This window comes from Cucurbita pepo, chromosome 8, assembly GCF_057944985.1.
Source record: "Cucurbita pepo subsp. pepo isolate OVF chromosome 8, ASM5794498v1, whole genome shotgun sequence".
Classification (NCBI taxonomy): domain Eukaryota; kingdom Viridiplantae; phylum Streptophyta; class Magnoliopsida; order Cucurbitales; family Cucurbitaceae; genus Cucurbita; species Cucurbita pepo.
The window spans coordinates 9,587,388-9,603,670 of NC_141805.1; the positions used below are offsets into that span (position 1 = coordinate 9,587,388).

Consider the following 16,283-nt stretch of genomic DNA (forward strand, 5'->3'; position numbering starts at 1 on the left):
GTTCAACTTTAAAGGAAAAAATCAAGTTTTAAATTTCTCGTTCGGGTTCAAGTGCTACACCGAAAGGGTTCATATTATGTGGTGAATGTATGTGAGGTTATCCTATACAATAAGTTTGAATAAGACACGACAAAATATTTAAATTTTTTTTAATAAATTTGTTAATTAAGAAGATTAAAATTAAAATTTATTTTTTAATTTAGATTTACAATAAAACTTTAATATTTAAAAATTTGAAGAAAAATGAAAATGATTGTGAAATAGATGATTATTTGGAATTATATTGGGAAATTATTTTTAGGCATGTGAAGTGGGTTTATAATGCTCTAATCTAATCCCCACATGCAATACTAACAATAACCATCACATATTATATTTCAATAGGGCCAAGGACACTATCATGCCCTTTCACGTTCAACGTCCACTTAACTTCGTCCTTTTTTTATCGTTCAACTCGGTATCGGTTGCCCTTCAATCTGGTTCTAAGAGTCTCGTGAGATTATAGTGTTTTCCACCCGTATTTATACTTAGGTGGGCAAGACAAGACGGTGATGTCGAATTTGATAAGGTATCAGTTGCTCTTCAGTCTGGTTTTAAAGAGTCTCGTGAGATTATAGTGTTGTCGACGAGTATTTATACTTAGGTGGGCAACACAAGACGATGATGTCGGGAATTTTATACTTTATCTCATAAATACTGAACCTTATAAAGGGTTGATCTCCACAATGGTATAATATTGTCCACTTTGAGTATAAACTCTCGTGACTTACCAATGAAGATAGTATTCTTGACTTATAAAACCCATGATCTTCCACTAAATTAGTCAATGTGGGACTCACTCCCAATAATAATCCTCCCCTCGAACAAAGTCCATTATAAGCCTCCCCTGAGGCTTATGGAGCTCTCGAGCAGCTTCCCCTTAATCGAGACTTAACTCATTTCTCTAGATCCCTCGAACAAAGTACACCCTAACATATCCTTTTAACTTTTAGCTTTCAAAAGTGTGTAAAAAATACTCGTACGTTTTCAACAGTTTCATTAATACCCTTAAACTTTTTTATAAACTTCGGTTAAAGTTTAAACATTTTTAAAACCTTAAAACACCTTAAATTTTTTTTTTTAAAACGTGCAAAATTATTCTTACCATCAGCAGCACCAAGTTTAAAAAATACTCATAAACTTTAAAAAATTAATAATAAAAAGTTTAGAGATAATCTATAAGGTGTTAATAGACCGTTCAATAATAATTATTATGAAATATTTATAAAGTAAAAGGTCTCCGCTCCTATTTTTAAAATTTCATAGGTATTTTTTTAAATATAAGTATTTTTAAATTTCTTAAAAAATTATAACGTATTAATGAAACTTTTTAAAGTTTATAATACACTCGTATTTTTATTTATTAATTAAAGTTTAATAATTTATTAATATAAAATTAAAAAAAAATGACCAATTTTGGAGATGGGGCGGTGTGAATGGAGAATACATTCCTAATAAAATAAATAAATAAATAATAATAATAATAATATTCTCTTTTGAATTATAAAGACATGGGAAGCCCTTCACTATTTAGTTTGTAGAATATTTCCTTTTTTTTTTCTTTTTCATTTTTATGTTTTAATATTCGTTCGTTACGTTTTCACATAAATGATCGAATAAAGATATATATATATATATATATATATATTTAAAATGATTTTTTTAGGTCGTTATTAGTTACAATTATATATTAATAAGTTTTGAGTATTTTATTAAAATATTTATACGAAAGATTTGATATTTAAATCTCAAACTCTAATGAATTTTTAACATCTTTGAACTTTTTAATTTGTTTAAAAAATATATTAATATTGGGAGATTAGACGAGGATGAAGACAAAATTATATTCTCCCGTCCAACGTCTTTTCCTTCTTTCACCTCAATTATTGATTGATAGATTTATTATTATTATTATTATTATTATTAGCTATATTGTAATATTGTAATATTGAAATTTAAATTTTTAGAAATTATACTAGTTGTTGATTAAAATGATTAAATTAGGTAGCGGGAATAGACATGGAAAAGTCATCTACGTCCCTACCCAATCGACATCGGATTCGGTAAGACTCAACTCATAAAAGATTCTAATAATGTTGGTAAAGAATCAAATGTGATGCCATCATCAAATGCATTCCAATTTGTCAATGGGTATCTAGGAGGAATATGAATTATTATTTTTTAAATAATAATAATTATTGGAAGAAATTAAAATAAAAAAAAAATCGAAGAATAGAAACTTTATCTTTTGTGGTCAGTCGTTATCAATTCAAGAAAGCTTTTATATTCTACCATTCTCGCACGATTTAGATTCCTAACTTATATGTCAAATTTAAGTGGTTCGGTTCTTAAGTTTTCAAGTTATATGAGCGGGTTGAATGATTTGGTTCTTAAATATTGAATTATCGATTATATTTTAATTTTTAATTTAAGAATCTTATATGCTTATGTACTAAAAATGGAGAAATATTGACCTAGGTAAATTATTATATATTTCAAGAATTATATAAATGATTAACATTTTTCAGGAATTAGATGAACGTTGGTGAAATAACAATAGATGATATACAAAATCATTGTTGCTAATAGGTATTCCCTTCTGTTCTCTTCTAAATTGCAAGCAACTGAGTGGTGTTCCACTGTACACGTGTAAATAATAGGAACGTATGGTTTTGAAAGTAACTTCGATTTGCCAGCTCAAACTCGACATCTTCTACTCTTCCCGAGATCCCCGTGTTTTTCAAGATTGGATTGACCCAAGCTAGTTCGTGAATAAAAATGAATGCTATGCTCCAAAATTGAAAGGCATGCACAAAATTAAGTCAGATGGGAATGGCACATGAACAGATGATATACCTTTTAAGGATCAAATAATGCAATTTACAGCAATCAGAACGCTCTATATACAATGAGTTAAGAACTGGAAAAGATATAAATACAAAGAGCAAAATACTCATGGATTTAAGTGAAACAAAGAGCAAAACGTGGAAAGTTGGAGAAATCTGTGCAGCTAACAGCTAATTCAAGGATCGAGCACTCAAGGATCAACAACTCGAGACTATATTGTAGCATAAAAAAAAGGAAAATAGAGCGAAGGTGTGACAATCTAAACCCAATATTGTCCTATTTGAGTTTTTCCTTTCAGACTTCTCCTCAACACACCTGCTAGAAGAGGATTCTACACTCTTATAATAAATGTCCAATGTGGGATTTCACAACCCACTCCAACGTCATCGCTAGCACTCGTTCTCTTCTCCAATCTACGTGGGACCCCCAAATCCACCTCCGTGTCCTTGATAGCACATTGCCTCATATCCACCCCCTTTAGAACTTAACCTCATCCTTTTTAAGCTTCTTCTCAAGATTTTCTTAAACGCGTCTGCTAAAGAGAAGTTTCCAAACCCTTACAAAGAATGAGGTTTCCAATGAAAAATGTTTCATTCAACTCTCCAACTCAATCATGGAACCGCCTTTCCTAAAAAGGAAAAGAAAAGGGAGACCAAAATGGAGCCATTTGCTTCAAATAATTGTTGCTCTTTACAACATCATCTATTATAATAGAGACTGTCATCAACAAATCTCATCAAGTAAACATGAACATCTAAACATTCCAGCATATCTTAATAAGCTACATAACAGAAAGTATAACAAGCTTACATTTCTATAAATTGAAGTACCCAAAGATCTTAGATACTTGAATTCCTTAGTAAGTAAACAGACTTGAATTCCATTGAAGAAATAACATTATCTTTGTCTATTCTCTTATTCGATCACCTCCAAGTTGGCATTCATAAGATCTAGGAGGAATCAAGAGAGATCAGCAAAACTTACTATTCTACTGTCAATTAAAAAGAAAAATAGAAAATGAAACCTCCTATATTACAAAAATTGATGGCTGCTGAATAAAATGAAATAATATACACGTTCATCTCTTTTGGACAGGAAGAATCAAGAGAGCTCAGCAATTAAACGTTCACACTTATCTTCCAAAATCTTTACAGCTTCAGTGAACAGCACCTCTGGAGGTAAAGCTCCTGTTGATTCAATCTTAACTGCAGAAGAAAGGAAAGACGAAAATGAACTTAATCAATGAGGAATAAGTTTCTTGGAACCATTAACAAAAGATAACTATGGGTGTTTATTTGGGAGTATGTTTTTACCCAGTTAAAAGTGATTTTGAAAAAAGTCACTTGATAAATAATGGTGCTGAACTGTCTAGTTCTACCATCTAAGTTGTGCATAAAAATCCATAACTTACAAATGAAATGATCCTTCACTCGACGCAATGAGACACGTTTCTCCCATGCTTCTCCTCTTATGCATTCTCTGCACAATGTGCAAGCTCGTGGACGTGCAACAGTTGCCCTTTTCTTACCTACAAATCATTGACAATAATTAAGTGTGGGAGAAAAAGGAATCAATTTGAATTAGGAAAAAATAGACCAATAACATGCGACCATTTGAAATCCATCTTTGCAGTATAAGAAAGAACCAAATAACTCATCATCTTTTCATCAGAAATGAAAGGGATGCAGGAGATATAGCATTCCGAGGGAGAGGATAAAAACTCGACTCTCTTTTGGTTTTTCATTGAAAGACAACTTTCTATCAGTATTTGAAAAGTTTCAAGGCTAAAACTCCAAGAGGATATAAATAAGACTCCCAAGAAGTAGGGAAATTAGTTATATAAGCCCCAGTTGATAACATTATTGATTCTTGTTTCCTGTTTTTTTTAGAACTTGAAACGAGAATATGTTTCAAAACTATTTATGTTTCTTCTTTCTTGAAAACGAAAAAACAAGAAACAAAAGCTTGGGTAACTTTTTCTTGTTTCTTCTTTTCAATAAAGCTTAAATAACCCATTAATGCCTCAAATCAGAGGAACCATCGCACCCACAGATGTCAGAAAACCAACATAGAGGAACAAAAACAATTACCAAATCTAACCCTCATCAGAAATCCCAAATATCCTTTTGATCCAAAACCTCAAATCCTTCCTCTACCCCACCCAAATTAGCCATCAGAATCCAAAAGTCAGCCTGGATTAAGCAACTCTAACACTCCTTAGTCTTCCTACACAAAGCGAAGCATCCCAAAACAGCAAAAACAACAGCCACCAAATTCACTTCCTTGAACAAATCTTAGCTACAACTCCAAAAGTCTCCATTAATCTTCCTCCCCTCCCTGTTAGACTCCCTGTTAGACTTCCCAAAGAAGTAAACCAGCACAACAATGGGGATCCAAGCGACAAGAATGATTGGAACCAACCAAATGAAGAAAAACAAGGTCCACTAGTGATTCATACCAGGACAGTATAGAAGCATGAAAAATCCAGGAGAAAATAAAAGAAGGGCATACACCAGAACAAAAAATACACAGAAAAACATATTTTTCCATAGTCGGCCACAGAATACCATAAAATATACAAAACACATCAAACTCACAAAACGCATACTAAAACCCAGCACAACATCAGCAGAAATTTAATTAATGAGAGCACAAAATTAAAGAGAATGCTGGAGAATCAAACACTCGAGGAAATTTCAAAATACTCTTTCAAAGAATTAAATGAACAAGAAGAAAGCGGAAAACAGAGCAGAAATCAAAGAGGAAACAGAAGACGAGAAATCAAATAGATATCGAGCAAAAATTTTACTCCTCAGGTGTATGTGCCTATGCTTGAGAGAGGAGAAAGCTTGAAGAAAGAGCCCTAGAAAACTGAGGAAAAGGAATAGAAGATGGGAGGAAAGAAACGGAACACATCGAAACTACTTCTTGTAGCTTCTGAAATTTGGCACCAACTTTAGATACATTTTTTAAATTTTAGAAACAAGAAATGAGAATGATTATCAAAAACAAACTTGTTTCTTAAAATATGAGAAATGGGAACAGGAAACAAGCAATGGGAACATCATCAAAGAGGCCCATACATAACAAGAACTTCAATCTTAAAGAATCCTTCCCATCACCGAAACATTACCACCGTAATGTTCCGAGTATAAACATAAATTAATAGAATATGTATGAAGCAAACTAACCATTAGCTATATCTTCAATGTCAAAGACATTAACAGGACATTTGTTTTTGAGTTCTTCTGCCAACTCATCCTCTATCTCTTCCAGAAGTACAACCTAATATCACAACTTTCGTTAGGGCTTCAAAACATCTATGTATCTTTGAGTAACAAATTAACATATTTTCTTACCTCAGGAAGCATTCTGTACCAAGCAGTGGCCACTGGAGACCACTTAGCATGTGTTTTACCCATACCTTTAACAGCATGAGCTTCAAGTTCAATTTCCTATAAATATTGAAACAAAAATTAAGAAACTTACACCTGCTAACCACTCAGACACATGAAGCACTGAAATGTACCCAAAATCATAGCATTACAAACATCCAATTGCTTCGAGAGTAATTCCATTATAATATTTTCTTGCTAATATGAAAACTACAATATATTAAGGTACAAAGAAATTAAAAATACCGGAACTGGAACTATCAAAATGGATTTCAATTGGAAGTAAAGGTACTTGCAGTATAAATAATTAGTCTGGTAGCACAAGCACCACATACACGAAGTGATATAAACTCCAGTTATAAATTATATATGCCAATTCATATTCATATGTAATGATTTTTATACACATTGTACCAAATTTGCTTCTTCAATTAACCTAAAATACCTACAGAGCTCCACGATTATTTGCAAACAAAACACAATTTAAATTTAAGACATGTTACATTACAGCATAACTCATCAGCTTTGATCACCTACCCATGCACACCACTTCTTCCCAATATTTCAACAGAAAATAGATAAAGTTTTCGGGTCAGTTACCTGACCCGAGCTGAGTCTAGCAAGTATAATATCACCGTCCTTTGGACCAATTGGATTGTTGGCAAATTCTGGCAGCGTGTCTTGGCTGCAACTAAAAGAAGTATATGTTTTGGGCTTTGTGTTTGAAACTGATTTATCAGATACCAAAGGAAATTCACTACCATTTGGTAGCCATGTCAATGCTTTTGACGTCGCTGAATCACCCATCATACATTCAGCATTAGTAGTGAAACAAGAAAATATTGAAAAAAGTTTATAATTATGAAATTTTAGCCTATATTATAAAGGAAACAGAAAAAATACCGGTAAGACGAGGTTTTCCACGTTCACAGCGAACATGGAGTCTAAAAACAATTGTATTCTTCTCATTTGGCGTGTCTTTATCTAATTTTGAACAGAAGTTATTAGTTAAGCGTCTTCAGAAAGTATTAGGGTCAGCCAAATAGAAATTATTTCTTAACATGCATATAAAAGTTTCCATTATCAGCACACATAAGCACATTAGATGTACAGATACATACACACAAATACCTGAGTACTCAAAAAGCCTTGGATCAACACGAATCGGGATGAGACCTAACCTATGGGCAAGCACTTCATCTTGGACTATTGATGTATTGTTAGCAACCAATACTTTTTCAATAGCCATAGTGGGAACCTGCATAAAAAGGTAGATCAAACCCATATCAGCATAGCAAGAATGTAAATATTGTAATTGTTTAAATAGAAGGAAATTGCATATGAAAAATGCAAACAGAAAAAAATACATACATTCCATTCATTAATAAACATCCCTAATACGGAACGTTCTAACAGACTAAGGCTAGTTTGGCATAGCTACAACTTTTAAAATAATTGTCAACTGTGCTTTCAGAAAAATTAGTTGTAATATTTAGTAAATAAGCGTTGGATAAATTTCAAACTTAAATGTGAAATACTAGACTAATATGGGATAAAATGGAAATTATGGAAAGTTAGTAAGAAGAGCTATCATATTTTTTGGGAAGTCAATCCTAAAAGCTACAGAAAACAGATCTTACACAGATCAAGGTAATTTTAGAAGTGGTTTTCTTTAGGTTATTTAATTTAATAAGCAGATTTACCAGAGAATAAAAGGGTTAAAATTTCACCATAGTCACTTTAAATGCCTGTAAAATTAATCCCAAACAGGATCTAAAAGCATTCCTAAAGGCTTTTCAACAGGAGAGACAAAGCATAAGCCTTAATTTAATCAAAAAATATTGAGGGAAGAAAAAAGGCAAAACTGTGTTATGATAGTTACTATTTTATTATAAAACAAAAAGTCTCACTTCTTTAAATGAAAATTCTGAAGTTCAATTTCAATAGCATGAACAAACTTTCTTATTTTGAAGAATAGACGATATTCCAAAGTTATTCTTCTAACCATTACAGAAGGCACGGAGACTCCAAACTTCCATACATTATCATATGAGCATATGTCTCTTCCATACAAAACACAGGCTTCAGATAAAGAAAATGTGCAATCATGGGAATAAAAATTTAAATCGGGCCTTCAAGCTAAATCTCAAGAGCTTTTTGATATATTAATCACAGTAGCGCACCAGAATTGGTGACAAGGAGGCATACACCAAAAGTCCAGAAAAAATCTTATCTAAAAAGAACAAGTAGTTTACTTTTAATTCAATGAGCTTGATTACCTACCTCAGCTATCAGGATTCTCCTAAATGCATTAGCAAGGGATGGGTCAATGCCGATCATGTCGAATTCCATGTCATCCTCTTTGAGATCAATCACTTCAATTTTAAAGTTCTTGCGAAAAGAATCCAGTCGTAAGCTGTTATCAATACCCAACGAAGCATATGCTCCAGAATACTGTATCGTATCCGTCTACAAAAGACAACATTTTCCACAAGGACCATGAGAAGAAAATTTAAACAACCCTATTACAGTATCAAACATAGCCAGACACGTTCCATGAATAAAAATCAAGCACAGAGATGGAAAAACAATATAGACATACAAAGTCATAACCATTAAATTCGCTTCTCTCCAAAAACATGAAACTTAATTTAATAGGTTGATATTATTCATGCATTTCAACCTACTACATAACTAAATTAAACGTCTTAAAAAGAATATTTCCTCAAGCTTAGGAGCAAAGACTTGAACAAGATTCTACATAGCTTCCGCATCAAAAAGAAAACAAAAAGACTAAAACAAAAACAAAACATATACTCCATTGAATTGAACATCATTCTTAGAATTCGAATAAAAAAAGAGTAAGATGATAAAACAAACAAAACATGGGAGAAGGAAGAGAAGGGTACATGAATGGGAGCATCGGCTTTGCATTCGACGCGAGTCCTCTGCAATTCTACATGTGGTGGGAGCTTCATGGGCACATCTGGAAGGTTCATTATCCATTCAATGCCTTCTTTGCCAACATCTTCATGTTCGGAATCCGACTCCGACATATTATGCAAGTTCTTATCTTTACCGGACATTATAAACCTTCGACTCAATTTGCACACAGTTATCTGGTCGTCGGGCTCGGCTGTAACTTTAAACAAGGTTACGTGAAAAAAATCAGATAGAGAAGGTTTTATTTAGGGCTTAAGAAACTCGTAGATACCCGAAAGAGAGAGTTTGTAGGGAAAAGAAGGGAACAGATAGAATACCTGAGACCAAGAGAAGGAAGAAGATCGACGAAGATCGACGAAGATGACGCAGCACGGCGGAGAAGCAAAATCGAGAATGACGACGACGGCGGCGGCTGTGAACGGCACGGCTGAGGAGGGTTTAGGCGGGAGAGGGAAGGTTTAAGCGGCACGAGGTATCTGAAGTGGAATTGGCTAGGGTTTAAACTGTGAATAAAATATATTATTATAATATTTTTAATATAATTTTTAAAAAATTAACAAATTACACCAAATACTCCAATTAATGTTTCAAAATTTTGTTTTTAAAAACAAAGAATTTTGTAGAAAATAAGAACAAATCTTTTTATTTTTTATATTTAATTCAATTTTAAAATTCGAAAATGGTATTTAGTTGAGAATTTAAAAGTATAAAAGAAGATTAATATTATCTTCGGTAAATTTTATTTAAAATTAATTTATCAATTTGGTCTATTAAATTCAATTTTTTAAATTAATATTTTCTCTATTTTGATAATGTATATATAATTCACTAAACAACGCTATTAATTATAAAATTTATTATTGGAATAATTTAATTATTAACCCTAGTATTTCAAGTTAAAATGAAAAATAATATTTCAATCTAATTTTTTTTATCAATATAAACTAACTCATTTTATAAAATAACCTATAAATTTAAGATTAAATAATTTAATATAAAAATGTTATAAAAACTCAAATTATAATGAAATAATATATCATTTTAAAATATTTCTTTAGGTAGAAAAAAATATATATCGAGCATTCTCAGCCATCCTTATAATAATTTTCTAAAGAACAAACGTGGTAATTTTAAGTTCATAATTTAGTAAAAAGATGAATAACACATTGTGGGCAACCGAGTAAGAGAGTTTTAGTAAGCTAACTCGTTCTTTACAAGCATCTACCGGTTTGAAATTCATAAGAAAATTTAGCTCGTAAAATTTCAAGTGTTTTGACTCTCTAAATTCCCCAATGGAGTCATTAAGCTGTCGCAACACAAGTCTTCCCGAAGATCCATCGCCATTTCGACTCTCTCGAACCAAGCTGGAAAGTCACCAGAACATCTACAACTAGTTGTCCAAGTTGGGAAGGATTGGACAAAACACTGGTGAATACAATTGAGTATTGCTTCAAAGTACTTTAACAAGCTAAGGCTATTTCAAGCAGTTGAAGTTGCAGTATGGTCGAGATTTCTTTGGTCGAAGTCCAAAATCGATACCGAACCTGAGACCAGGTCTTTGTTTCGGTATTTTACATCGTTGAAATCATTTGGTGAAGTTCCACTAAACCTAAAAGTTTAAGCAAACATCTCTCGACTTCTATTCGAATCGGGTTACTCTTCTATATTCACATATTTTGAACATTTTCATCGATCTTTAGAGCGGTATACATGTTTCAACTCGAAAAGCTCTATTTGGTGAAAGAACTGTGGCTTACAAGAAGTCTGGATTCTCCTAGCCAGGGTCCTCGGCTACAGTATTTGAAGTACAGGGTCCTAGCCAATCCAATATTTGGGAGACCAATCATCATTATTGCTATTAAAGTATGAGCTAAGACACTCATGAAAGCATTTTAATAATCATTCGTTTGACATAGTTTTGGATCCTTATAGTTCATCTAATTCAGAAGGCAAACTGAAAATATTCAATGCATATTTCATAGAGGCTGGTACCTGAAGGTCACACTACGAATTATGTAATGCGGATAAAACAAATATACAGTTTTAGTGTCCACACGAACTTACTTGAATCCTTTAGCGCCAGTAGATTTTGATAACCATGTTACTTCATGTACTTGTGCAAGAATTTTCGGTGGAAGTCGTTCCTGATGGTATCGTTTATAAAGCGCTTAGGAGTCTTTGTTTCGCCACGGGCCTGATTCTTGAACACAACATCGTCGTCCCATCTAACCCAAAAGCCAACAGGAAGTTGCATCATCAGAATAGATGTTCATAGTAGTTGTGAAAAAATGGTTAAATTAGACCAACTGACCTTCTTTTGACACTAAAAGAGGCGGGTTGCTCGTTAAGCAGTGGATTTCCTCGGAGTAACTCCGCTTCCTTGACTTTAAGCTCTTCCTCCCGCTCTTGTCTTTCCTATACATCGTAACGAAGATTTAAGCAACTGATGAAGCCAAATTTAAACTCTGCATTTCCGAGCTCGTTAGTCTTAAAAGATTCGACCACTCGAAGTGATACCAGTTACTAATCACTCGACTCATGGTGCATTCTTTTTAAATCTTGGAGAAAAATAAAGGTTCTACAAGCACAACTTCAGATCATGACACTATCTAGATAGACAAAAGGCTCACCTTCCGAAGCTTCTCCTCCGCTCTTTCCTTCTTTATTTGTTCCAGCTCAGCCAAAAGAGCTTCAGTATCATCCTCGTCGTCGTCATCCTCATCATCATCACTGCTATTCAACATTAGAGATACTTCAATACTCAACCCCAAAACAAACTAGACTACCAGATCTTGGACCAAGGATTCATATTATAAAAAGCCGAAGCAATTAAAGCTATCTCTAATAAGTATAGAGAAAAAAGGCTAGGAAAATAGTTTTATTAGTATATTAATAAAATGGAAAGCCAGCCAACCAGCAAACCAGCCAACCTCTCGTTGTCACTTTTGACGTCCACATCAGAATCGTCAGCATCTAAACTTCGTGGAATAATACGATCTTCAATATCTCTCTTTCCGCCTAATAAACATATATAACAACTGGTTAAGTAAACAATTAGTGAATGTGTTATTAAATGTAAGCATACAGAAACTGATGAATTAACCTTCTAACAGAAGTTGGCTTCCTTTTCTATGATCTCTATCATCTGCAAATTATGCAAGTGAAACATGATCAACTCGTTGCAAACATGTCATACAACAGTATGGAAAAAGGATATTTGAACAAAACCATAAGAAATGATACGAAAACAAACAAAAAAAATTATTCTATATTTTTCTAAAGAATGGATGTCTTTACCATATGATTTATTCTTTGATGAGAAATGCCTCCTTTCACGATCTTCTAACTCGTCCCTGAGATTCCTCCTTTGCAACTCATCATGGGTATCTTGTCCTTCCTTCCTACATGCATCATTAATGACAAGTGATTAGAGACTTAAAATCATGGAAGAAAAGTAACAACACCATATCCAAGGAAACATAAAACAAAGAATAGCCATTAGCCGATAATAAATCGATTAGTCAATTCTCATTTTGAGACATGGCTGATATGTCTCATTTGTAATAATAGGTTAAAGTAACAGATTAACTATGATTGTGTGAGCTTTTTGATGGCAGTCTCTTCTCCAATACAGAGACTTTAAAGCTGCTCATGACGTTTGTGAAGGATTCATTGAATGGTTAGATAGAAGGGATAGGCAAGAATGTAACTTATTGCAAAGTTTGTGGAGGGAAAAAATTAAATCTTTCTTCGATCATCTCACTGAGGGCAAACCAGAGCTCCTCCTTGCCTTTAGTATAATGTTATGGAAGTCCTTCCTTCCTGGACGGTAAACAGCGCCTTCGGCTTGGAGGTTTAAGCCAAAATAACAAGATCCCAAAAGAGACACTCCAATGACTCTGCCAATTTCAATTCCAGCAGCTCCAGCTATAGCTGTTTTTGCAAGAATAGTGGTGGAATACATGGTCAAGCTTTGGGGGCTTCATCTTCAACCTTTTCCAATTCAATTTTCCCTTTTCTCACTTGATTCATTAAATGTTCATCAATTTTCTATATGATCACTAAAGAGAAATTCTATGACTGAATGCTGACATTTATCCTGGAAGTCTATGACATATATGGTTGGAATGTAAAAGAAGAATCTATAACTTCAAAAAAAAGAACCATTTCTCAAATCTTGGATTCAATTGTCCCTTCAAACACCTCATGGAATACTAAGTCAAATCTTACCTTCAATTCTTTCCTTTAACTTCCATACACACCAATGAAAACGTTTTATTTTTTTGTAACTCCCTTAAATCCCCTTCTATAATTTCGTTCATACCAATAGAAATTCATCTACAGAGTTAGAGGAATTATACTATGTATTAAATTGGTCATTACCCTGCTTAGTGAAGAAAAATAAATGGGGATAACCAGCAATGAAAGCCAATTAATTAAAATCATTCTAAGTTTCACCTTGGCTTAACACCCACGGTGATCCTAGAGGTAAGGACTCGGGACGTTAGAGAGACTCTCCCAAAAGTTTAGTTCAACCATAAGGCGAAACTTTAATGTACAAAAACCCTTGTTGTCTCCAGGAGTTAAACCTAAGAGTAAGCAAAGTTCCTTGAGAATTGGTGGGTACGGGCCATTAACATAATCCAAGAAGTGGAAACATCAATATCCAACAATCCAAAAAAAGTTCACCTTCGCAAAGATCAAGTAAAATGAATGAAGATTCTGTCCAACAAATCACATCCACATTAAACCAATTTAGTTCTCAGAATTCCAGTTTAAGAACATTACACTCACTAGAAAACTCAGTGCACATCATAAACAAAGACCCCAACGAGTTCATTATGGATGTACAATCATTATCCCTCAGAAGTCGCAACACATAGACGATTAAACAAAACCAAGAACGACAGACTTTGTACAAAGAACACAACATTACGAAAATTTAATGAACAAACGCAATCAACAAACTATAGTAAGTGCACCCTCAGCCACATACAACTAACAATTACATTTCTTAAATACACGCACCTGGGCTTCAAGGTCGTATGAGAAGCGATATCTCTGGAGGAATATTTCTGTGATGGGCCAAAAATTCGAGTTCCACCTTGTTCATTTCCACCTTTAGCCGGTGCCCATGTGGGTCGAGCTGCAGTAGTCATCTCTAGACTTTTTCCTCGTCTCCTCGGCCCTTCAAACGCAAAGAAAATGGAAAACGGTTCTTTAGATTCGTAAAACAAGAACGAAAAAGCAGTCACACAAACCAGAGAAAACCCTAGCTCGATAAACCTAAATCGAATTGAATCGAATCGAATTAACAAGAAAGAAAACTTGAAAGTGTTTGAATCTGGAAAATGAAAAGGGATAGAACTTGATTTACCTCAGAGATCCCCTCTGTAATTCTTGTCGATGGGTGCAAGAATGTGGAAGGCAGAGGATCGATGGCTTTGAAAGAGAAGAAATAATCGATTTAAAAATTGAATTTTTATTTATAAATTTATTGTTTTTTTATATTTAAATATCAAAAATAAATTTAGTTCATATATTTATTAAACGCTTTTTTTAATATAATTATACATTTTCGAATTTCAAGGACACAAAAACATTTCGTGAGACTCCACATGATTGGAGCGAGGAACGAGTATCAGCGAGGATGCTAAGTCGCGAAGGAGGTAGATTATAAGATCTCACATCGATTGGAGAAAGAACGAAACATTTTTTTTTGTAAGTAGTGGAATCTCCACCTAATAGACACGTTTTAAAAATTTTTAGGGGAAGCTAAAAAAGAAAAGCCCAAAGAGAACAATATTTGTGTGAGATCACACGTCGGTTAGAAAGGAGAACGAAACATTCTTTATAAAGTATAGAAACTTCTTCCTAGAAGACGCGTATTTAAAATCTTGAATGGAAACGTGAAAGGGAAAGCCCAAATAATATAATATCTACTGGCGGTGGGCATGGGTCGTTACAATATACTAGTGGTGGGTTTGGGTCGTTACATGATTCATCCTCTTTTTATATCATGACACTTCTCCCTCGACCCTTAACATGGCTCGATTGCAACAATTGTTTGTCGCCACTATTTTATTTGCATCATAGAAATCACAATCAACTTTCATCTAGTATAGTAATACCTAATATCCAACCCTACGAGAATATACCCTGCACGGATGCTCTCTAGCCCTTAAACTATCTCTAATGCCTTCTCAAACGTACATTTACCTATCCATTCATTTGTCTCGTGTCACTTGTACATGTCGTTTGTGCAATAATAATCAAAAGAAATCCATGTAATAATAAGATAATAACACCCGAAATGAGAATGATATCTACTCGAGATGCTTATCGAAAGAAATCATTGCCATAATGATACTCAAACAAGTCACATACCCCACCTTCTTTTTCCCCAATCATCCCACAAAACCCCATTAGAGATTGATTTGATGATATACATATAGCTATACAAACCACAATTAGAAGAACTTGGGATCATAGCCATTGCTAGAAGTGGCCAAGATGTAATAAGCAACGATATGGCCAATAGAGCCCCAAGCAAGAACATCAACAATATTAAACCCAACAGGATCATTAGATTTCAACAAGCTAACATACTCCTTCGCCCTCACATCGCCTGCCTCGAAATGGGTCACCCCATTTTGCTCCGGCACTTGCTTGCTCACATTCTCCCTTTGGAAGTTGAAGAACACGAACCTCCCCAGGAACAGGGACAGCCCTGTGCTCAGGCTTATCACCACTGATGGGTTCAGCTCTGCCTTCACCACCACGGATCTTGGGCTCTTGACGCCTGCAAGGCTACGGCTGGATTTGATCCCCGGGAGTGGGCGGAGGCCTTGGTATGATATGGTGGAGGGGTTCGGCTGCTGCCTCCCGACAGCGGCGGAGAAGGACGAGGCGGCGAAAACAGAGGAGGACGAGGCGGCGGCTGCCATTGCTGTTGTGTTGAGATTAGCTGTTGTGTTGAGATTAGGAGTGGATAATTGAGGGAGGATGAGGATCATATATTTGAAGTAATAGAGGTGGTTGAGATGAGAGATATAGCTT

General features: G+C 34.2%; 3 protein-coding genes across 5 annotated transcripts; all 3 read right to left on the bottom strand.

Moving 5' to 3' along the window:
• Positions 1 to 3,682: 3,682 nt before the first annotated feature.
• LOC111800833 (uncharacterized) lies at positions 3,683 to 9,720 on the bottom strand. Of its 2 annotated transcripts, none has more exons than XM_023684706.2 (10): positions 9,542 to 9,720; positions 9,191 to 9,417; positions 8,565 to 8,750; positions 7,413 to 7,539; positions 7,185 to 7,265; positions 6,882 to 7,075; positions 6,246 to 6,341; positions 6,078 to 6,171; positions 4,298 to 4,414; positions 3,683 to 4,091 (listed from the first exon to the last, which is right to left on the bottom strand). In XM_023684706.2, the coding sequence occupies exons 2-10, from the start codon at positions 9,365 to 9,367 to the stop codon at positions 3,988 to 3,990; spliced, it is 1,176 nt and encodes a 391-aa protein (XP_023540474.1). In that variant the 5' UTR covers positions 9,368 to 9,417; positions 9,542 to 9,720; the 3' UTR covers positions 3,683 to 3,987. The 2 variants fall into 2 exon arrangements, with proteins under 2 accessions (XP_023540474.1, XP_023540473.1); XM_023684705.2 differs by having other exon boundaries at positions 9,191 to 9,423; positions 9,542 to 9,719.
• A 1,334-nt stretch (positions 9,721 to 11,054) lies between these two features.
• LOC111800859 (uncharacterized) lies at positions 11,055 to 14,749 on the bottom strand. 2 transcript variants are annotated; one of them, XM_023684745.2, is made up of 8 exons: positions 14,602 to 14,749; positions 14,253 to 14,412; positions 12,522 to 12,625; positions 12,328 to 12,369; positions 12,155 to 12,242; positions 11,855 to 11,954; positions 11,536 to 11,639; positions 11,055 to 11,449 (listed from the first exon to the last, which is right to left on the bottom strand). In XM_023684745.2, the coding sequence occupies exons 2-8, from the start codon at positions 14,381 to 14,383 to the stop codon at positions 11,326 to 11,328; spliced, it is 693 nt and encodes a 230-aa protein (XP_023540513.1). In that variant the 5' UTR covers positions 14,384 to 14,412; positions 14,602 to 14,749; the 3' UTR covers positions 11,055 to 11,325. The 2 variants fall into 2 exon arrangements, with proteins under 2 accessions (XP_023540513.1, XP_023540512.1); XM_023684744.2 differs by having other exon boundaries at positions 11,855 to 11,957.
• Positions 14,750 to 15,563: 814 nt separating this feature from the next.
• On the bottom strand, positions 15,564 to 16,235 carry LOC111800867 (photosystem I reaction center subunit V, chloroplastic-like). Its single transcript, XM_023684762.2, has one exon. The coding sequence runs from the start codon at positions 16,169 to 16,171 to the stop codon at positions 15,695 to 15,697; it is 477 nt and encodes a 158-aa protein (XP_023540530.1). The 5' UTR covers positions 16,172 to 16,235; the 3' UTR covers positions 15,564 to 15,694.
• Positions 16,236 to 16,283: the final 48 nt, after the last annotated feature.